Raw genomic sequence first — 23,934 nt, 5'->3', positions numbered from 1 at the left:
TACCTACCCACAAGTTGTATAGTTCATTTTCAACACAATGTCTAGTGATTTTTGACTATGGTCATTCTTACAGGGGTGATCTGGAATCTCAGTGTTGTTTTGACTTACAATTTCTTTATGGTCAAGATTTAGCATTTTTTATTGTGAAAATACTGTACAATTACATGGGCAAGATAATGAGTACATTTCTTATCAAGCATTGTAGCCTCCTCCTTCAAAAAAGAAAAAAAGAATCTCACAGACTTTCTGGCCTGGGCAGGCTTCAAATAATGATCCCAAGATCTCAGCCTCTTCAGTAGTTAGTATTATAGGCATAAGCTACCAGTACCATCTATAAGGAGATTAAAAAATCTAAATTAATAGAATACATGTGTGATTAAAAAGAAAGATTTAGCATTTCTTTTGAGGAACCTCCATACTACTTTCCAAAGTGGTTGAACAAGTTTACACTCCCACCAACAATGCAGTAAGGTTCCCTTCTGTCCACATCTCCTCCAGCATCTGCTGTTATTAGAGTTCTTGTTTTTAGCCATTGCAATCTTTTTCATTATTATTATTATTGTGAAAATACCATACACAGGGGTTACAATTACATGGGCAAGATAGTGAGTACATTTCTTATCAAGCATTGTTGCCTCCCCCTTTGTTTCCCCATACCATCCATTCCCCTCTCCACCCCCCACCCCCACACTCCCCTACCACCCCCCCACTCCCCACCCCCATCTAGCCAAAGTTGTACAGTTGGTTTTTCGACATAACGTCTTGTACATCTCATTATTGTAATGAGTCCACCTGTAACCCTATTTATACAGTTTGTTTTTTCCCTTCCCCTCCACAAATTATATCAGCATCAAATACAGTGAAAGCAGAGTTCTTGATTATAGCCATTCTAACTGGGGTGAGGTGGTATCTTAATGTTGTTTTGATTTGCATTTCTTTTATGTCTAGAGAGGTTGAACATTTCTTCATGTATCTAATGGCCATCCTTCTTTCCTCTTCAGAGAAGTTTCTCTGTAAGTCTTTAGCCCACTTATTTACTGGGCAGTTGTTTCTTTGAGGATTTATTGTTGGGGGATTTAATTTTTTGCATTACAGATATTTTAGATATGAGACCTTTGTCTGTTGTATGGCTAATGAAGATCTCCCAATCCGTGGGCTTTCTAGTGATCTTGCTAGCTATGTCCTTTGCCAGGCAGAAGCTCTGCAATTTCATGCAATCCCATTTGTCCAACCTTTCTTTGATTTGTTGTGTTTCTGGGTTTCTATTAAGAAAATTTCGGCCTGTGCCAAGGAGACCTAGGGTTTCTCCTATTCCATCCTGTAATGTTTTCAGAGTGTCTGCTTTGACGCTCCCCTATGACCCAGCAATCCCACTTTTTGGGCATTTACCCAAATGATCACAAACAAGACCATACTAAAGCTACCAGCACAACTATGTTTATTGCAGCATTATTTACCATAGCTAAGATATGGAACCAACCCAGATGCCCCTCAGTAGATGAATGGATCAAGAAAATGTGGTATATATACACAATGGAATTTTGTGCCTCCAGCAGAAAGAATGACATTGCCCCATTTGTTAGGAAATGGAAAGAGTTGGAAACAATTATATTAAGTGCAGTAAGCCAGGCCCAAAGAAACATAGTCCCATGGTTTCCATTATTTGCAATAACTAGTATATGTCTGAGACAAGCAGAAAAGGGCAGATAAGTTGATGTTAGGTGAAATGAACCCCAAGGTAAGTATTCAAATGTTTTTTTCTTTCATGTGATTGTTTCTAACATATTTATAAGGTAATTTCTTTGTTGCTTTGTATGTTCCTCCCCCACAGTATAACCCCTGCTTTCACTGTATTTGATGTTGGTATAATTTGTGGAGGGGAAGGAAAAAAACAAATCATTTAAATAGGGATACAGGTGGACCCATTGCAACAATGAGATGTACAAGTCGTTATATCGAAAAATGAACTATACAACTTTGGCCAGAGTAGGGAGGGGGTGGAAGATGGGAAGGGAGGGGAAAGGGAAACAAAGGAGGAGGCAACAATGCTTGATAAGAAATGTACTCATTACCTTGCCCATGTAATTGTAACCTCTCTGTACAGTATTTTCACCAAAAAAAAAAAAAAGATTTAGCATTTCTTTGCCTGTTTATTGGATATTTTTACCTTTTTCTCTAAAATTATCTAACTCCTTCCCCCATTTATTAATTGGGTTATCGATACCTTAGGAGTTTTGTTTCTTGAGTTCCTTGAGTATTTGGAATATTAAGCTCTTGTCATGTATAACCAGCAAAGACTGTCCATTTTGCAGGCTGTATTTTTTAGCTTAGTAACTATGTCCTCTCTGTATAGAACATTTTAGCTTGATGAAATCTCATTTATCTATTTTCTTTACTATTTGCTAAGACCCTGTAATTCCACTCAAGAAGGTCCTGCCTATGCCAATAAGTTCTCATGTTTATCCTACTTGCTGTAATAATGTAAAGGTTTGGTGTCTTACATTAAGGTCTTTTAGGTGTTTTGAGTTGGTAATAGTACAAGGAGACAGACAGTGATCCATTTTCAGTGTTCTGCATATGGATCTTGAATTTTTTGAATACACTTTGTTGAAGAGGCTGTTTGTTTTCTCCAACAATTATGATGGGCTCCCTTGCCAAATATCAGATGGCTATAGGTATATGAGTTTGTTTGGGGGTGGTGCTGTCTGTTCCATTGGTATTTAAGTCTGTTGTGTGCCAGTATCAGGCTGTTTGTGTTACTATAGTTCTGAGGAAAGTTTGAATTCTGGAGTTGTGATATCTCCAGCATGGCTCCTCCCTCCCACCCTGTCTCCACCCAGGATTGCTTTAGCAATTCAGGGACTTTTTTGGTTCTATATTAATTTTTGGATTGTTTTCTCTATCTCTGAATAGTGACATTAGTCTTTACATTTCCTGTTGGCTTCTTCCATTTCCTTCTCCAGAGTTTCATAGATTTGATTATAAATATCATTCACTTCTTGCTTAGGTTTATTCCTAGGTATTTTTTTTCTTTTTTTTTTAAATTTAATTTAATTTTATTTATGAACATACTGTACAGAGGATTTACAATTACATGGGCAGGATAATGCGTACATTTCTTACCAAGCATTGCAGCCTCCTCCTTTGTTTACCCTACACATCCCTTCCCAGCCTCCCCCCGCCCCCCCAATCCCAATCCTTCTCCTTCCCCCGCCTCCCCCACCCCCGTACCGATGTTGTAAAGCTCGTTTTAGACATGACAACTTGTACTTCTCATTGTTGCAACAGGTCCACCTGTATCCTTAAACAACTGGTTTTTCCCCATCTCCTCCACAAGTTATACTGACATCAAATATAGTGAAAGCAGGGGTTATACTGTGGGGGAGGGACATACAAAGCAACAAAGAGATAATCTTATAAATGCGTTAGAAACACATGCATGAAAGAAAAAAACATTAAAATACACATCTAAGGGTTCATTTTCCTGACATCACATTATCTGACCTTTTCCGCTTGACTCATACATATACTAGATATTACAAATAAGGGAAACCATGGGACCTATGTTTCTTTGGGCCTGGCTTACTTCACTTAATATAATTTTTTCCAAGTTTTTCCATTTCCTAACAAATAGGGCAATGTCATTCTTTCTGATGGAGGCATAGAATTCCATTGTGTATATATACCACATTTTCTTGATCCATTCATCTACTGAGGGGCATCTGGGTTGGTTCCATATCTTAGCTATGGTAAATAATGCTGCAATAAACATAGTTGTGCTGGTAGCTTTAGTGGTCTTGTTTGTGACCATTTGGGTAAATGCCCAAAAGTGGGATTGCTGGGTCATAGGGGAGTTCTATGTGAAGTCTTTTGAGGTTTTGAGACTATTTAAAACAATTATTTTTCTTTCAATCTGCTCACTTTTGTATGCAGAAAAGCTGCTGCTTTTTGTATGTGGGCTTTATATTCTGTTACATTGCCAAACTTATTTATCAGCTCTACCTTCGGGGTGATGTCTTTAGAGTCCTATTAATATGAGATCATATTATTTACAAATAAGGGTAGTTTGACTTCTTCCTTTTTTATTTGGATCCCCTTTATATCTCTCTTGCACTGTTACTCTGGCTAGGAATTCCAGTACTATATCTAAACAGAGTGGAGAGAGTGCATATCCTTTTCTTGTTCCTGATTTTAGAAAAACATGGTTTCAGTTTTTCAACATTTAGTATGATGTTGGCCATATTAGTCATAAATAGCCATTATTATGTTCAGATATATTCCTTCTATTCCCAGCATTTCCAGAGCTTTTTAAAATATATATCTTTATTGTAAAGATACTGTACAAAGGGGTCACAGTTATATGCGTAAGGTGATGAGTGCTTTTCCTATGGAGCATTGTTACCCCTTTTTTGTTTTTTCCCTACCATCCCTTCCCTGCTCACCTCCCCAGCTTCTCCCTACCCACCCCCTCCCCCAAGTTCAGGCCCATGACCAACAAAAAAAATCACAGTACATTATCACAAAGTACATTAAAAACAACAGCAACAAAGATCAAACCTCTTGTGTCCCTATCTTGCGTTTCATTTTGTTTAGCACATCTTATATGGTCATATGTACATAGCTTTTGACCTTTCTGCTTGTCCTAGACTTATACTAGTTATTACAAATAAGGGAAAACAAGGGACCTATGTTTCTTTGGGCCTGGCTTACTTCACTTAATATGATTTTTTTCACATCTTTCCATTTCCTCACAAATGGGGCAATGTCCTTCTTTCTGATGGAGGCATAGAATTCATACATATCACATTTTCTTGATCCATTCATATACTGAGGGGCATCTGGGTTGGTTCCATATCTTAGCTATGGTGAATTATACTGCAATAAACATAGTTGTGCTGGTAGCTTTAATATGACCTTGTTTGTGATCCTTTGGGTAAATGCCCAAAGTGGGATTGTTGGGTCATAGGGGAGCTCCATGTGAAGTCACTTCCATACTGCTTTCCAAAGTGGTTGAACAAATTTACATTCCCACCAACAATGCAGTAGGGATCACTTTTGACCACAACCTCTCCAGCATCTATTGTTATTAGATTTCTTGATTATAACCATTCTAACTGGGGTGAGATGGAATCTCAATGTTGTTTTAATATGCATTTATTTTATGGCTAGGGAAGTTGAACATTTCTTCATGTGTCTATTGGCCATTCTTATTTCCTTTTCAGAGAAGTCTCTCTTTAAGTCTTTAGTCCACTTATTAATTGGATGGTTGCTACTTTGAAGATTTGTTGTAGGGATGTTTAATTTTTTGTTCTTTTTTTAAATTTAATTTAATTTTATTTGTGAAATACTGTACAGAGGGGTTACAATTACATGGGCAGGATAATGCGTACATTTCTTACCAAGCATTGCACCCTCCTCCTTTGGTTTACCCTTCACATCCCTTCCCAGCCTCCCCCCTCCCCCCCAATCCCAATCCTTCTCCTTCCCCCCCTCCCCCCCACCCCACACCGACGTTGTAAAGCTCGTTTTGGACATGACAACTTGTACTTCTCATTGTTGCAACAGGTCCACCTGTATCCTTAAACAACTGGTTTTTCCCCATCTCCTCCACAAGTTATACTGACATCAAATATAGTGAAAGCAGGGGTTATACTGTGGGGGAGGGACATACAAAGCAACAAAGAGATAATCTTATAAATGCGTTAGAAACACATGCAGTTCTAAGTATATTTTAGATATGAGACCCTTGTCCATTGTACGGCTAATGAAGATCTTCTCCTAATCCATGTGCTTTCTATTGATCTTGCCAGCTATGCCCTTTACCATGCAGAAACTCTGCAGTTTCATGCAATCCCATTTGTCTAACCTTTCTTTGATTTGTTGTGTTTTGGGGTCTTTATTAAGAAAATTTCAGCCGTTGCCAACGAGCCCTAGAGTTTCTCCTATTCCTTCCTGTAATGTTTTCAGGGTGTCTGCTTTGACTTCAAGGACTTTGACCCATTTGGGGTTGATTCTTGTGTAGGGTGATATAGAAGGATCTAGCTTTAGTTTTTTACAAGTGTTTAACCAATTTTGCCAGCATCATTTACTGAAGAGACTGTCTTCCTTTCATTCTATTTTTTTAGCTCCCTTATCGAAGATTAGATGGCTATAGGTCTGTGGTTCATTTCTAGGTCTTCAGTTCTATTCCATTGGTCCTCAGGTCTGTTCTTGTGCCAGTATCAAGCTGTTTTGCTTACTATAGCTTTGTAGTAGAGTTTGAAATTTGGTATTGATATTCCTCTAGCACTGTTCTTTCTGCTAAGGATGTTTTTTGCTATTTGGGGTCTTTTATTGTTCCATATGAATTTTGGGTTGCTTCTTCCATTTAATAGGTATTGCATTGAATTTGTAGATAGCCTTTGGCAGTATTGCCATTTTTGTGATGTTAATCCTCCCAATCCAGGAACATGGGAGGTTTATCCACTTCCTTAGTTCTGCTTTAATTTTCTTTTTCAGGATTTTAAAGTTTTCATCATAGAGGTCCTTCACTTCTTTAGTTAATTTAACTCCTAGGTATTTTTTTTTTTTTGCGGGGTATTACAAAAGTTGTTGCTTTCCTGATTTCAGCCGCATTCTTCTCATTACTTTTTCTCTTTCTTTTTCTTTTCTTTCTTTCTTTCTTTTTTTTTTTTTGTCAGTCATGGGGCCTGAACTCTGAGCCTGGGTGCTGTACCTCAGCTCTTCTGCTCAACGTTAGCACTCTACCATTTGAGCCACAGGGACACTTCTGGCTTTTTCTGCTTATGTGGTGCTGAGGAATCGAACCCAAGGCCTCGTGCATGCAAAGCAAGCACTCTACCACTGAGCCATGTTCCCAGCCCCTCTCTTTTTTCTTAAATAAATAAATAAATAAATATTATTGTAAAGACACTGTACAGGGGGTTAAAGTTCTTTGAGTGATGTAATGCATCCTTTTCCTATCATCTTCTTGTTATTGGCATACAGAAAAGCCATTGATTTTTGAGGGTTAATTGAATACTCTGCTACTTTGCCAAAGTTTTGGATCAGCTCGAGTAACTTGGGAGTGGAATCCTTGGGGTGCTTTAAATACAAGATCATAGCCAGGCGCTGGTGGCTCACGCCTATAATCCTAGCTACTCAGGAGGCTGAGATCTGAGGATCGCGGTTCAAAGCCAGCCCGGGCAGGAGAGACCGTGAGACTCCTATCTCCAATAAACCACCAGAAAACCGGAAGTGGCGCTGTAGCTCAAGTGATAGAGCGCTGGCCTTGAGCTGAAGAGCTGAGGGACAGTGCCCAGGCCCAGAGTTCAAGCACCACGACAGACACACACACAAAATAAATAAATAAATAAATAAATAAATAAATAAATAAATAAATAAATAAATAAATAAATACAAGATCATGTCATCTACAAAGAGGGAGAGTTTTAGTTCATCTTTCCCCATTTGGATCCCCTTTATGTTTGCATCTTGTCCTATTGCCATAGCTACGCATTCTAATACTTTTAGAGGAGTGGAGAGAGTGGACATCTTGTTGTGTTCCTGAATTTAGAGAAAATGGCTCTAGGTTTTTGCCATTAAGTATAATGCTGGCTATAGTTTTGTTACACACAGCCTTTATTATATTGATTAATGTTCCATGGATTCCTAGTTTTTCTAGAGCTTTCATCATAAAGGGTGTTGAATCTTGTCAAATGTTTTTTCTGCATTTATTGAGATAATCATGTGGTTCTTATTCTTGCTCTTGTTAATGTAATGAATTATTTTGATTGATTTGTGTATATTGAACCAGATTTGCATCCCTGAAATGATTCCTGTTTGATCATGGTGTATGATTTTTTTTTGATGAGTTGTTGAAGTTGATTAGCCAAAATTTTGTTGAGAAGTTTTGCATCTATGTTCATCAAAGAAATGAGTCTATAGTTCTCTTTCTTTGATGAGTCCCTGCCTGGTTTTGGGATGAGGGTTTGATGGCTTCATAGAAAGTTTGGTAGTGAACTTTCACTTTCAATTTAATTGAGAAGTTGGAGGAGTATTGGTGTGAGTTCTACTTTGAAAGCCTTGTAGAATTCCACTGTAAATCCATCTGAGCCTGGGCTTTTCTTGGGTGGGAGGTCTCTTATTGCTATTTCTATTTTGATGCTTGATATGGGTTTGTTAAGTTGGTTTAAATCATCTTGGTTTAGTTTAGGCATGTCAACATTTGCTAGAAATTGTTTCATTTCTTCCAGATTTTCAAACTCATTAGCATAAAGTTCTCAGAAGTTTCCCTTTATAATGTTCTGAATCTTGGTTGTTTCTGTGGTGATGTTTCCATTTTAAACTCTGAGTTTGTTTATTTGGGTGTGTTCTCTTCTTTTTCTGCTAAGATTTGTTAAGGGTCTGTCAATTTTGTTAATTTTTTTTGAAGAACCAACTCTTTGTTTTGTTGATTCTTTCTATGTTTTTTGGACTCTTAATTCATTTAATTCTGATTTAATTTTAATTATTTGTTTCTGTCTATTGGATTGAGGTTTAGCTTGTTGATATTTTTCAAGGAGCTTCATGTGCCTCGTTAAATTTTTGTTTTCAGATATCCAGAGCTAATTTTTAATCAGAAAAAGTTGTTTAATTTTGTCAAAAATGTTTAATTCTCTGTTGAGATGATCATGTGGTTCTTGTCCTTGGCTTTGTTAATGGGCTGTTTAACATTTACTGATTTATGTAGATTGAACCAGTGTTGCATCCATGGGAAGAAACTAACTTGATTGTGGTGTATTTTTTTTATTAGTTGTTTAATCCATTCGTATTTTATTAAGAAGTTCTGTGTCTATCCACATCAACAATTGTCTTTTTTTGTTTAATCCCTAGTCTAGAAATGAATGTGATGCTGGTTTCATTAAGTGAATTAGGTAGCAATCCTTCCCTTTCTTTTTCGTGGTAAGATTTGAGGAGCATTGGTGTTAATTTTTCTTTAATGGTTTTAGAGAACTCAGTGATTCCACTATTGCTGGAGCTTTTATTTACCAGAAGATTTTTTCCCATTATCATTTCATTACTTGTTATAGATCTGTTTAAATGTTTATATCCTATTGACTCAATTTTGGTACATTGAGGTTATGTCAAAATGCATCTAATTCTACCAGATGTTAAAGTTTGTTGGCATTAAAGCTTGCAAATATTCTTTTATAATGTTCTGAATTTTGCTTGTATCTGTTGTGATATGCCTGTTTTAATGCCTAATTTTATTTATGTAGGTGATATATCTTCTTCTTTTGGTCAATTTTATCTTTTTAAAGAACTAACTCATTTTTTGTTGGCTCTTTATATAGTTCTTTCAGTCTCTAGTTCACTTATGTCTGATCTAACTTTTATTATATCTTTCCATCTGCTGGTTTGAGGTTTGGCATGTTCTTTTTCTAAGAGCTTGAGGTGCATCATTAGAATATTAATTTGAGATTCCTCTATTTTGTTAATGTAGGCCCTCATAATGAATGATAACTTTCCTATTAGCACTGCCTTGGCTATGTCCCATATGTTCTAGTATGTTGTGTTTTCATGTTCATTAGATTCTAGGAAGTTTCAGACTTCCTCTCTTATCTCTTTGATGCCCACTGATCATTCAGCAATATGTTGTTCAGACTCCATGAATTTGAACTTTTTCTGTGGTTTCTTTTGCTATTGAGCTATTGGTTCAATAGCATACTGGGTGTTATTTTCAATTTTCTTGAATTTGCTGAGACTTGCTTAATGACCTAGAATATAGTCTACCTTGGAGAAAGTTCCATGGGATGATTAAATATGTGTATTATGCAGCTGCTGGATGAAAAATTCTGCAGAAGTCTTGTTAGGTTCAATTAGTCTATGGTGTTGTTTAAATCTGAGTTTCCTTACTGAGTTTTTGTCTGGATGATTATATTCAGTGAAAGTGGGGTGTTGAAATCTCTAACCATTATTGTGTTAAGATTTATGTGTGTTTTTAAGTCCAATAGTATTTGTTTGACAAAGTTGAATGCTCAAGCATTTGATGCACAGATGTTATAAATTGTTATGTCTTCTTGATAGAGAACTCCTTTTATTAATATGAAGTTCCTTTTCTATCTTTTCTGATTAATTTTGATTTGAAATTTATATTATCATATATGAGTAGTGCCATTCCCTTATAATATTTATGTGCTCAGAAGATTTTTTCCAACATTTCCCATAAGGAAGTGTTTGTTTTTGCCAGTTAGATATCTGTCTTATAGGTAATAGATGATTGTATCTTGCCTTTTTATCCAACTTTCCATTCTCTCCATTTATACACATAGTTTTTCTATATGAACTTTTTCTTGGGAGGGCCAAGCTTTTATATAGTAGTGTAGGGGTTAGAGCTAAATTCTCTGGGTTATAGGGGGATGAGGGAAGAAATCTGGAGTATGGAAGATGGTGAGACAGGGAATGGGATATGCTATGTGTAGCTATAGAGATCACATGTGAGGAGGAATGGTGAAATTAAGGTGATGTAAATAGAAAAAGATGAAGGCTCTAGGATATAAGGAAGGAGAGCTTTCCAGAAAAAAGAACAAAGAAAAAGGACAAGAAAGAAGAGGAGGGAAAAAAAGCAAAAATAAAGCAATCAAATACACAGAACTAAAAAGAATTAACCTCCTACTCCCAAACAAATGAAAACAAAACAAAATATTCACACTCACAAAAATAAAAGAAAGCAAAAGAGAAAAGAGGTCCCAGAACAGTCATAGTTCTGTATTTGTTGAGATTACAGTTGGTTGCCCACCAAATTCTGTCTTTGAGATGATCTGCACTTCCAGTCTCAGGTTCCATTTTGTGATCTGGCTTGAATGAACTGCGGTTCCTCTGGTGGAAGATGAAGCACTGTATCTCTCTTGAGACTCCTCAGGGATGTGCTGTATATCCTGATAGTGCTCCCCAGATAGGTTTCTAAAGCTACGAGAAACTATTGCTGCTGTTTGTTTCCAATCAGCTCTCGGCACTGAAAAGCCTGCTCAAGTGTCAGCTCCCCATACCTCTCAGGGATAGGAATGTGGTCCTCTGACACTGGCTTGAATTCTCTTCTGTACTTGCCCCTCAGCTTGGGCAGTGTAGCTGGTGCCCTGTGGGGGAGAAGGATTATGACTATGTTTGGCAATGGTCTCTACTGGGACCCACTTGAGTCAGTGTGGCCTAGCATCCTGGGCAGTGGGAGAATTATACAAAAATTCAACAACCCTTTGTCCTGTTAGCATGGAGCTCAGGATCAAGTCATTCATCCTCCACGAAGGTCTCTAGGGTCCTTGTCCTGGATCCCTCTGGTGAAACAGCTGTTTCCTGAGATGGGGCAGCTTGTGTGGTGGGTTTGGAATTCTTGTGTTTACTCCTCCTCTGGCACCCTCAGGAAGTGGCTGCCACCATCTGTGCTCCTGGGTATGTTCTGGCTTTTTCCACACCTCCAAAAAGGGTCTTACAGTTGTGCTTATTCCACTATTAGGAGATAAAACATCTTCTGTTTTGTTTGTTTGTTTGTTTGAGAAATGATTTCACTGTGTAGCCCAGGCTGGCTCCAACTTGCAGCCTTCCTGCCTCAGTCTCCCAGTTGGTGTTAGGATTATAGGTATGCACAATCATGTCTGGCATTGTCATTTTTGTTTTTTTAAGTGCACATGAGTGAGAAAGTAGAGAGAATGGAAGATACTAGCTACTGCAGCTTGGGCCAGGCCATTTACAAATCATGGAAGTGCCAGTACAAGATGACTCCTAGACAAAGTCAAGTTCTATCTCAGACTCAAGCCATCCTACAAACTTCTGGTCTGCACCAACAAAATGAAAACCAATTATCAGCTAAATACTGAACAGTAGATTTCCCTAAAATATGTGCTCTCATTATTACCTGTCCTGTATTTGTCCCTTTTTAAATAGCTCTAATTAATGGGCAATTAACTTTTATCCATGTACTCTAATTCTTTTTACTTTTTCAAACTTCTTCTGAGTCCCTTCAGTACAGCAAGTTCTTTGCTTACAAATTAATTTAATTCTAGAATATCATGAGTTGTCCAGGCCCTGTTTAGAAATTACAGCTCATCCCAACAAAACGTTACCATTTTCCAGCTCATCCCTAAAAGAGCTATTTAATGTCATCATGCAGATTAAAGTTGTCTGTTCTAAACGAAGCATAGCAAAGAATAATTCTGTCATAGCAATTATAATTAAACCAGATTGAATAGGCCCAATTTTATTTATCCCAAATGCCAGTGGCTAAAGAAGAGCAGGCTTATTTTGGTACAGAAAAAGACACAGGTAGAGATACTGGTAGAGATTTTAAGAAGAGAGAGAACTTTTCATTAAAAATATTAAAGGATTTTCTATCCAGTGTCCAAAGTCTGTGTGGAAAACATGTAATATAGTTCTTTGCTTAGTACATACAATGTAACAGAAATGATTGAAAAATACAGTAATATCAGCCTAATCTTGCACCTTAATTGGTAATTATTTTCATTCATTATGATATTTCCCAACTGGCATTCACATACATATATTTTTGCATAATGGCTCTTGGTATAATTAAAATTTTTGTTTAGTTTTTTTCCTGTTAAAATTATCCATGCTGGATAATTTTATCTATGCTGGAAATGATCCATGCTGGATCATTTTCAACATTTCTATATCCTTGATACATGTTCACTTTTAATCAGAACAAACCACCTCAGTGAGGAACAATAATTCTTCTATTATTAAATCCTAGGAAATTGTCTTGGATTACCCAGGATAGAGCCTGAGTTTCAGATGTAACTCCCTCCTATTGCTCTGTGACTTTGGACAGATGACTTAACCTCTCTGTGCCTTTCCTCATTTGTGAATTTCTGACACTACCTCAAGAAACATAATAGAGCAGCACATGTGCAAATATGACAGTTAACTTGCAATAATAATTCCACCTACTCTTTTCAGGTGCCAGATGTTGAGCTAAAATGCTTTTCTTATTAGTCTCTCAGTTTCCCATAACACTGTAAGAGTTCATGTTTGGTGCGGGGGTGGAAGGTAATGATATTTCACTAGTTTTGGCATCCGAGTAGAATATTTACTGAGGAAAAACTTACTTTGGTATATGAAAATCTTTATGAACCTAGGAAATGCATTAGACTCACCGTCTGTTGACTTAGCAATTATGCTAAGGGGTGGAGATAGGGAATCCTGGAGACACTCCAAGGGGTCCTCAAGGTCAAAGCTATCTTGGTGACCACACTAAAATGTTAGTGGGATTTTTTTTCTAGTAGTGGGTTTTAAACTCAGGGATATTATGTTTGCTTGCTTTCTCGTCTGTCACTCTACCACTCGAGCCATGCCAGCACTGGAGGTTTGAACTCAGGGCTTAGGCACTGTCTCTGAGTTTTTTTGTTTCTCAAGACTAGTGCTCTACCACTTGAGCCACAACTCTACTTGTGGCTTTTTTTTGGTAGTTTATAGGACATAAGAGTCTCATGAACTTACCTGCCCAGGTTGGTTTTGAACCACAATCCTCAGATCTCAGTCTCTCCATCGCTAGGATTATAGGCATGAGCAACTACACCTGACCAGACTGACTAATTGTAACTGGAGTGTCTCCGAATTTTCTGCTCAGAGCCTCTGGACCTCTGCTAGGATTGCATTGTGAGTCATATTGTTATGCTCCTGGTTTTATCTGGCTTTTCTGCTCTTATTTTTTTTCCTGCTCTCATTTTTTGCTCTTATGGATATACAATGGTGTTCTTCAGAGGATACCTGACATGTGATATCACAGAAATTGAATGCAGAAGCAATATGAAACTACCATGGATGTTCACGGCAGAGAGTAAAGCAGTTGGAAGGAAAAAAGAAAAGTAAAAGGATGCCACTTTCTGATGCTTTGGAAAAATATAATTATTTTTGGATAAACACATTCTCTTTAAGCTAACATAATGGGTATGCTCTTATTACTTTTTAAATGGATTAAATATTTTTTAAATATGCATTTTATTACTTGCCTAGCATGATTGAGTCCTGGGTTGACCTCCAGCAACCCAGCCCCACAATAAAAGGCAAAAGCAGTCTTAATGTAAGAAGTACCCATTGACATGACATTGCTCCACAATTTTTTTAAGAAGCAAAAGGGCTAAGTGACAGAGAACTGCTGTTTGGAGCTAACAGCTCTTTTTTTCTTAGAGTCTGATCTCTGCATGTCACAAGCTATCAACAGCTTTCTGCTTCCAAGAGGCTACAGGAAGGGAGGGGTGCGGTATTGATTTTTCTCTCACTTTTCTGATTTGTAGGATGCTAAAAGATTCGAAGGCATTGACACTGACTTTAAAGAACTGGTTTATGCTGCTCAGAAAACTCCAAATGTGGTGGAAGCCACCAACAAACCAGGTCTCTATGAAAAGTTGGAAGGGATTCAGAGCAGGTGAGGTTCTCCTCATTACATTTCCTTCTCCCTTCTGTCTCTGAGACCTTGGCGTAATTCAACTTCCCGAGTGAAATGAGTGCCATGGGGGGAGGCTTGCTTTGCTTGTATATTTGAGTAATATGGATGTCATTACAGAGGTGTCAATGCTAATGTCTATGTGTTAATGTATATCTTTGTAAATATCTCTAAATGTTTCTTAAGCTAAACTCTGCATAGATCCAACTACTGAATATATAGACACCCCTCAGTGTCCACCGAGAATTGGTTGCGGAGCACCTCACAGATTTACAAAAATCTGTAGATGTTTCAGTCCCTCATATAGAATGGCACAGTATTTGCGTATGACCCATGCATAGTCACACTTTGTTCTGTGGCTGCAGGTTGTGCCTGTGCGAGAAGGCCCTGGCAGAGTACCTAGACACCAAGAGACTTGCCTTCCCTCGCTTTTACTTCCTCTCCTCCTCTGATCTGCTTGACATCCTTTCCAATGGCACATCTCCACAACAGGTAAGCTGTGGGGAGCACCTGCAGAAAACTCAGGAGGACTGGACCTCGCAGCGGAATCCCTCACTCTGGCCATGAGGAGACATGTTTGAGACTAACCCCAGCTCTTTCTTCATTGCCATCCTGATGGCTGTTGAGAATGTTTCCTAAACTGGCACTAGAGGGGCTCTGAGGAAGGCAAAGCTGGCACACTGAAGTCTTTATGGGGCTATCTTGATCTGATTCTGAAGAGGCATCTGGTAAGGAGTGGTCAACTGTGGAAACACAGAATGGAGTCCTGTCATTTGCAGTCCCATGGACAGCACTTTCCGCATTAGCTTTATATTTCTTTGGCCACTCCTACACAGTCTACTTGGTTCTCTTCACACCACCATGATGCCAGTACTTGTCTTGTGCAAGGTTGACAAATACAGGCTCTAAGCAGCACTCTAATAAGCAACTTCCTGGAAATACTCCCCAAACCTTTGGCACGGTTTTTCTTCATAGGTCCAGCGTCATCTTTCCAAACTGTTTGACAACATGTCCAAGATGCAATTCCAGCTAGATGCCAGTGAGAACCCAACCAAAACAAGTCTTGGCATGTACAGTAAAGAAGAAGAATATGTGGCATTCAGTGAGCCCTGTGATTGCAGCGGGCAGGTAAAAGAGAGAGAACAGTCCTTTCCCTTGTTTTCTTGGTCTCTGTCTCTGTCTGTCTGTTTCTCTCTCCTCCTTCTCCTCCTCCTCCTCCTCCTCCTCCTTCTCCTCCTCCTCCTCCTCCTCCTCTTCTTCTTCTTCCTCTCTCTCTCTCTCTCTCTCTCTCTCTCTCTCTCTCTCTCTCTCTCTCTCTCTCTCTCTCTCTCACACACACACACACACACACACTCCACATCTGCATTCAAATATGGCTGGCATCAACTTCATGGACTCTGGGATCTGCTGTCTCTGCCCTGAGACATTCAATTTCCCTTGACTTGAACCCACATTGGAGTAGCCTTTCATGCCCTCCTATTCTGTCTCTTTGAAGGACACATGTCAATATTCATACCTCATCCTTAAGCCAAACCCTGTGCTGAGAAGAATAAAATGCACATAAACAATACTTCAATCAACCAGAAAAGGATTTGAAAATGATATTTGGCACCAGGAGACATTTACAAGGCAATCCTTGGAGCACCCCACAGGGGATTCTGAAATTCTGACACCTTCCTTGGGAGAAGATGTCCTTCGAAATCAATCACTTGCCTGAGATGTCCCCTCTCGGCACAAATGCACCCCTGAATCACTCCTTCCATAGCCCTTTTCTTTAGAAAGCCAATTCCATCTTTCTCCACCTCTTAAGTCTCCCATGTCCTATCGCTGGCACACAAATCATGGGATGCCCTTTAACCTTCTCCCCATCCTTCTTCACCATTCATATATAAGTCCCTAATTGCTCATTATCTAAATGACCCAGCACAGCCTACTTGCTGGTCCCTATTCCTAGTCCCCTAGCCTACTATACACATACATTTGGTTTAAAAATATATCTTGCAAGTGATTCTGCTGCATGCACATGCATCCTGGCAGGTGATACTAAACCAGAAAAATAATTTGCAGTTCTTAGTTTGATGAAAATGGCCAGGGGCCTTGGAGCTGAATTCAGAATGTGTTCTTCTCATAGACGCAGGAAGCATTTAGTAGGGAAATATGATCCTGGCCTGCATCTCCATACTGTGTGAACAAGTCAGTAAGATTGTATTTGGCTCAACCCAGATATAGGTTTCTTTGTGTTAACTCTGGGTGGCTGTCCTCTACCCCTTTATCTTGTCACCATGTTCTGTGTGTTCCAAGTGGGCATACTAACCTAGCTCTTACTCATTCCATTTTGATGATACCAAGGTGATGATTCTCTATGCCTTTCAATAGTGATTCTGGAGGTCTGTGATGCCCAGGCTCTATTTTCGTCACTCCTTAGGCTGCTAGGTGGAAGAGAATATGTGTTTTTGATTATAGCTTCTTTGGTTCATGGTGTCTAACTTCAAATTGTTTTCAGGTAGAGGTATGGTTGAACCATGTGCTTGCTCACATGAGGGCAACTGTGAGGCATGAGATGACAGAAGGTGTGACTGCCTACGATGAAAAGCCCAGAGAACACTGGCTGTTTGATTACCCAGCTCAGGTACCTTCCTTTCTGAAACATTATGAGCCCCTATTGTCCACTCACTGCCTTCCTTAGCAACCTCAATTGACCCCCAGAGACTGCTTAGAAATTATACTCACCTGGTGCTTTACAACAGGAGGGACCTGAATCCCAGGTAGCTATGAGGTGTCAGAAGAGGGAGAAAGAAGATGGACAGCCATGATGGAATTCAGCTATGACCCTAGACAGCTAAGAGTGATCTATTTTTACTATCATTGTCCATGGTAAAAAAGAAAATCTAAACAACTAAATTCTTTGAACTGTCTTACCTGATGTGTGCCCAGCTCTGTTCAGAGTACATCTAGAACATCTCCCCAACGAAAGTCCAAATGAGCATTGTGTCTAAATTCTCCACCACCAAAATTATGTATTTTCCATATAAAATTTCTCCAGCTAATAGAATATTTATTTGAATCCTTCTTTCCACATATTTTTTGGTCGGTCGTGGGGCCTGAACCCTGGACCTAGGTGCTGTCCCTTAGCTCTTCAGCTCAAGGCCAGCACTCTACCACTTGAGCCACAGCGCCACTTCCGGCTTTTCCTGCTTATGGGGTGCTGAGGAATTGAACCTAGGTCTCATGCATGAAAGGCAAGCACTCCATCACTAAGCCACCTTACCAGCTCTATTTCTACATATTTTTAAATCCTTTAAAAACATACAGATCACAGTGATTTTTTAGTGTTTCTTACCTTGACGTTCCAAAGTATCCAGATTATTTTAAGGTTATGAGGTTATTTAAAAATAAAGAAATAATAGACATACTATGGACAAGTAGCTATGGGCCACACATGACCAGCAGGAGCTCAGTGAATTAGACAACTCAGGCCATAAGGGGATTAAGAGGAATAGGACAAAGGCCAGCTGTCATTGAGATGGTCAGTCAAACATTTTTACTCTCCTAACAATAGGAAAGATGCTGTCTCTGAGAAGTGAAAACCCAAATGATCTGAATGGTCATTCTAGAGGCCACAGATATTGACCAAAATCAGTTCTTTACCTGTTCTAGGTCAAATCATACATCTTTCATGAGCAGAAAAATGCTGTCCTCACTCGTGTCATAAATATTTTACAAATTGTTTACAAATTATTTCTTCAGTTGTCATGGGAGAAGGAGAAAAGGGGCCTGTCACCCATGCAGTTCCACCCTGAGACCTTGCTGTGTTATGTATGGGTTGGACGGACATCTCTGATCACAGCTTCACTAAGCAGCTCTTGGTGTACTGCAGGTGGCCTTGACTTGCACTCAGATCTGGTGGACAACAGAGGTAGGCATTGCATTTGCCAGGCTGGAGGAAGGCTATGAGAATGCCATGAAAGAGTACTATAAGAAACAAGTGGCCCAGCTCAAAGTCCTCATCACCATGCTGATTGGCCAGCTCTCCAAGGGGGACCGACAGAAGATCATGACTATTTGCACCATTGACGTGCATGCTCGGGATGTGGTAGCCAAGATGATTGCTCAAAAGGTAGGTCCTGTTATCTAGGAGTATTCCCTCTTGTGTACAGGTGCACCATGGGAGTAGCTCAGAGATAGCCAAGACATGGGACCTATGGCCACCTAGGGGTGGCTGCTTCTACTTTTTATTTATTTATTTATTTTTGTCGGTCGTGGGGCCTGAAGCTTCTACTTTTTAAAATGAGTGAAACAGTATATGGATGCTCCCCAAATTTCATGTGCTTAATTTATGATGTTTTGACTTTATAATGATAGAAAACCAAGATGTATTCAGTAGAAAGTAGGTTTTCATTACAGTTGTTCAATGAATAACATGAGACATTCAATACATTGTCATAAAATAGGCTTTATGTTAAATGAATTTTCCCCAACTGCTGGCTAATGTAAAATTCTCAAAGGTTTAAGATAGATGAAGCTAAGCTATGGTATGAAGTAGGTTAGGTCTTCTTAATGAGAATGTATCCAACTTAAGACATTATAGGTTTATTAAGATATAAATCCATTGTAATCCATCTGTAATCAGACCAAGTTATGCTTTTTATGCTGTGATCTAAGTACCCAACTCTTTTAAGTGGCAAATAAAATCCAAGCCATCTAGAGACTTATATGTATTGAGTTCTTGGGGTAGGATGGGGGAGGGAACACACAGTACCTGTTGAATACAATGATTTGCTCTCTTTTAGGTGGACAATGCCCAGGCTTTCCTTTGGTTGTCCCAGCTACGCCATCGTTGGGATGATGAAGCCAAACACTGTTTTGCCAACATCTGTGATGCCCAGTTTCTGTATTCCTATGAGTACCTGGGAAATACACCTCGCCTGGTTATCACACCTTTGACCGACAGGTGAGTACTGAAGTCAACCACTGACAGCCCTACTGCTGTCTACTTTCAGCTAGCCAATGACTACCAAGTGCCAAAGTCATCATCCTTTGCTATATATTTACATAGCTGCACGAGGAGGACCTGATTCAATACTGTAGATGTAAAATAACACTGAAAGGGTGTAGAGCAGAGATTTCCTTGGAGCAAATGTCAGAACAAATGAATGAACCATGACTTTCTGAGGAATCACTAAGCAATTAGACACACCTGGATCTTAATACCAGCTCTAACACATGCTAGTTGCTTAACCATGAAAAAGTTAGAGCATAATATTTGGTTCCCTCATCTGAGAAATGAAGGTAATAACTCACAACCTCACATGATTGTTTTATGAAGGTAAGAGTCTTACAAAGAATTTTGTACACAATCAGTGCTCAGTGATTAATCCTTTATTTTCTTATCATTAAGTTGATCAATCAACTTCCCCATTTATATAATACCACTAACTCTGAGGATACAAAGATTTTAGAAGCATAGTTCTAACAATTAAGGAGCTTACATGAATGAACATAAAGAGCTAACATGAAAAAAATTCACACCCGAATTCACTGGCCATTCTCAGATGAACAAAACCATATGTTAAAAGTGTCTAAATAGTTGAAATATAAGTCAGTCCTCTGATCATCATAGTGGAGAGAAGACTCATGCCCAGTGGAGAGAAGACTGGAATGTTTTGGGGAACCAAGGACATTGGGTCAGGAGCCTGAGGTATGTGTTTGGTTCCAATGGGAGACTATAAGCTTATTGCCATAGTGTCCATGAAATAGAAAAAAAATCCATTCACAGGAGAAACAGAGGAGCCTACAATGCTTGATAAGAAATGTACTCATTATCTTGCCCATGTAATTGTAACCCCTCTGTACAGTATTTTCACAATAATAAAAAAATCCATTCACTTATTAGTTTTTCTGTTCAAAGAATCTATGGTATTTGTTGATTGGGAGAATTGATGGCCCAAAAGTTAGACAGTTATTAATATGTATCCTTGGGAAATAGAATACTATGGATAAAGTCATGGAATTGGTATAACTCAAAATGTGTTCCTGAGAGAGGAATGTAAACTCTTGACTTTTGGGGAGGCAACCAATCATCAGTGTTAGACTGCGAAATGTAAAAGACACAGTCTTTATCCAGTAAGCAATGATCAGTTATGGAAAAATTTACATCCAGAGAGCAATGTAATGAAGTCTGTGTTTTATCAAGTTTTATCTGGTGACAGAGCAAGAGTGAGGGAAAGAGGGATCGGGGCAATGATGTCATGAGAAATGATACCTTTCAATTCTTCTGAACTGTCTGTAAATTCTGCTAGGAGTTACCACTGAACACTGAATCTCTTCTTTCCAGAGAGAGTGCAACAACTAACTCCTGGCTCACCAAATGAGAGACTACTGGCTAAGGAAGGTCAAAGTACTCTGTGCCAGATTTTCCTTTTTTTTACAGTACTGGAGCTTGAACTCAGGGCCTCAGACTCTTACCTGGGTTTCTTGCTCAAGTTTGGTGCTTTATCACTGAAGCCACACTTCCACTTCTGGGTTCTTGCTGGCTAATTGGAGATAAGAGTCATGGACTTTTCTGCCAACTGGTTTCAAGCCAAGATCCACAGATTTCAGCCTTCTGAGTAGCTAGAATTATAGGCATGAACCACCAGCGCTTTTCTAAGCAATGTTTTTCTTAATTTCTTCTTTCTTACTTGCCTGCCTTATTGTTAAAATTCATATACATTTTGAAATCGCTGATGAAACATTTCCAAATTATTACTCTTTCTGGAATAAATAAATTGTGGGGAATCTGAAGTCCCAACACCCTCTGTAGATAAAGACCTCCTGGCTCATCTGCCTCCATGTTTATGTATTTCTTCAGTTCATTTTCTTGCCCAGTTTCAAAATCCTCTTCCCACTCAAATCACATTCCTTTTTCCTCAGATCTCCTTTGTGTGGAAAGACCTTGTTGAGGTCACATCTCTGTCCCCCATGGCTCCTCACTGTACTTTGACTAAAATGTGAAGTCTTCTTAGGACCTGCTCATTCCTATTAGCCATCCCCATGCCTGACTTCCTTACCTCCTGCTCACTCCATCTCATTTCTGTTGCTTCATCAATGGACCCTCACTTCAGCTTAGAACCTTCTGCCAGAAATGTCCTCTTCTGGCTCTCTATTCCACTGCTGCCATCATTTCTTTCTACTCTGAGTTCTAAGAGCCCTTTCCTGACCATTCTTACTAAAAGACAACCTTTCCCACCTCACATGTACATACCAAGCACACAGTCCCGATAGAATTTCCTGCTGTATCTTTTTCCAAACACTCCATAGCTTCTGAAATAACCTTAACTTGCTTAAGTTGCTTGATGACTGTTGGCTGGTTGACCTTGGCTGGCCTTGTGTATAAGATCCTTAACATCTAGTAAGGTGCAAAGTTAATATTGTTAAAAGAGTAAATGATGATAGCCAGGCACCAATAGCTCTAGCCTGAAATCTTAGCTACTCAGGAGGCTGAGATGTGAAGATCAAAGTTTGAAGAAGCCAGCCCAGTCAGGAAAGTATATGAAACCTTTTTTTAGGTTGTGGAACTTGAACTCAGGGCCTGAGTGCTATCCCTGAGTTCTTTTGCTTAAGACTAGCACTCTACCACTTTGAGTCACAGTGCCAGTTCTGGTTTTATGGTGGTTAAATGGAGGCAAAAGTCACAGACTTTCCTGCCTGGACTGGTGAAACTCTTATCTCTAATTAATCATCAAAAATCCAGAAGTGGTACTGTGAATCATGAAGTAGAGTTGACTCAAGGGAAGAGTCTACTCAAGACTCTGTGTCTTGGCTCTCACACATCTGTCTAAAGCTGGAATGGAAAAGGCTGAAGCAATTCTTGAGAGGGGCTTGGAACCTTATGGGTTTTAGTAGACCCAATTAGTTTTGGAGTTCCTTCAAGGTGTGTTGAAAGAAAAGCTTTCCTACTTGGAACTATATCCAGACAGGACCCTCTTAAATATCTTCATCTTAATGGTAATTTTCCACAAGACATCTATCATTACCAGGGAGGAAATCTGGTACAGCATTTCTTTCTACAATGAGTTTTTTCTGCCTGCCTTAGAATGCAAGCTAACAATATGGAAATGTGTATCACTTTGAGCCAGAATAATGAAGCTACATGTTATTTGAGCAATCTGATTAATGTCTATCTCCTGATCTAGATTGTATATTCCATGATAACATTGACTTTACTTTGGTCTCTGCTCTACTCTCAAACCTACCTAGCACTATGTCCAGCATAAAATAGACAATCAGGAGATACTACCAGAGTGAATGAAACATCCTGAGACTCTGGATACATATCCAGTGTTCTCATTACATTCAGAATATTTCCTTCTATTCCCATGACCTATCAGACATTATCATTCTGAGTGACAAAAAGTACAAGACTTTTATTTCCCTGGGTCTTTGCACCTGCTGGGGAGTTGAAGAAGATAATTACTTCTTTTCGATTTAGAGGTCTCTAGTACACTTGTGCTGAATACCTTATAGAGGAGAAGGGTAAAGTTTGACAATGAATTATTTCTAAAGTAAGGGATTTATCACCTCTTCTGTGAAATGATGCACATAACAACTCGGAAAGAAGATTTGCTGCAAATAATGGTGAACACTATATAGACTTTGACCTTGTTTTCTGCATTAGATGTCTTTCCAACAAAGTAGTATGTAGTTGAATATTTATATGGTAAATTCCATTTTCTCATTGACTTTCATTATTATCTCAAGAAATGTTGTGCTCAGAAAAAAAAAAGAAAAGAAAATTGGCCTCCACATAGAAAATCACATTTTAAAGAGCATTCAACCTTTACCGCTGTGTTGTGTAAGTACATTTAATTCTCTCCTGCCAGAAGAATTAATCAAATGGACAATTGATTCGTACAACCTTTGCACATTCATTAAAAGCACACCCATGGTATTGTACATTCGGCTGATTGTGCCTACTTCTTTGGAATTTCCCAGTGCCTGGATGGGGCTGGAATGTATAAGTAGGTACAATGGCTCATCCAGCATCTTAGGCCACTGGCACAATGCTAAGTTGAAGAACTAAATGGAAAGGTCTTTTCAGGCTTAACAAAAGCAATTCTCATGAGTTGCTTCTTAGTCGTTCGATTATCTGCTTTCCTTTTCTTCCCATCCCCCACCTTCACACATAAATGTCCACCTTTTCTGCCCTGAGCTTTGTTAAGCACTGTTTTAATTAACTGCTTATCAATTCTGAGTTACCTCCTACTTTCTCAGGATCCACAGCAAGTAGACAGGATATAATCTGTGTGAATTTTTGAAGGTTTCTTACTGGATGGGGACACAACTAGTAAAAGTCATAAACTTGCTTGTTAAGTTTTTTCTCTGATTATTTTATTGGGGAAGATTTGGAAAATTTAGTAATTGGCAAAAAGAAGTCACCCAGAGGCTGTTCTTATTAATATTTAGCCTGTTTCCTTTACATGTGGATCTCCAGTTTTGAAATTGAGATCATATGTTATACATAAAATATGGATTGCTTGTTT

The 23,934-nt window shown here is 38.9% G+C and overlaps 1 protein-coding gene across 3 annotated transcripts in view; it reads left to right on the top strand.

The window, feature by feature from the left end:
* Positions 1-23,934, top strand: part of Dnah9 (dynein axonemal heavy chain 9) — a 343,799-nt gene that overhangs the window by 96,334 nt on the left and 223,531 nt on the right. For all 3 annotated transcript variants that reach the window (XM_070026946.1, XM_070026945.1, XM_070026947.1), the window contains 6 exons: positions 14,265-14,395; positions 14,779-14,905; positions 15,389-15,541; positions 16,917-17,042; positions 18,291-18,530; positions 19,204-19,364. In XM_070026946.1, coding sequence (XP_069883047.1) covers positions 14,265-14,395; positions 14,779-14,905; positions 15,389-15,541; positions 16,917-17,042; positions 18,291-18,530; positions 19,204-19,364 — 938 coding nt within the window. The remainder of the gene's footprint in view (positions 1-14,264; positions 14,396-14,778; positions 14,906-15,388; positions 15,542-16,916; positions 17,043-18,290; positions 18,531-19,203; positions 19,365-23,934) is intronic.

This window comes from Dipodomys merriami, unplaced genomic scaffold, assembly GCF_024711535.1.
Source record: "Dipodomys merriami isolate MVZ:Mamm:240054 unplaced genomic scaffold, mDipMer1.0.p SCAF_19, whole genome shotgun sequence".
NCBI classification, from domain to species: domain Eukaryota; kingdom Metazoa; phylum Chordata; class Mammalia; order Rodentia; family Heteromyidae; genus Dipodomys; species Dipodomys merriami.
The sequence above is the reverse complement of the archived record's forward strand: the minus strand, read 5'-3'. Positions and strand labels throughout refer to the sequence as shown.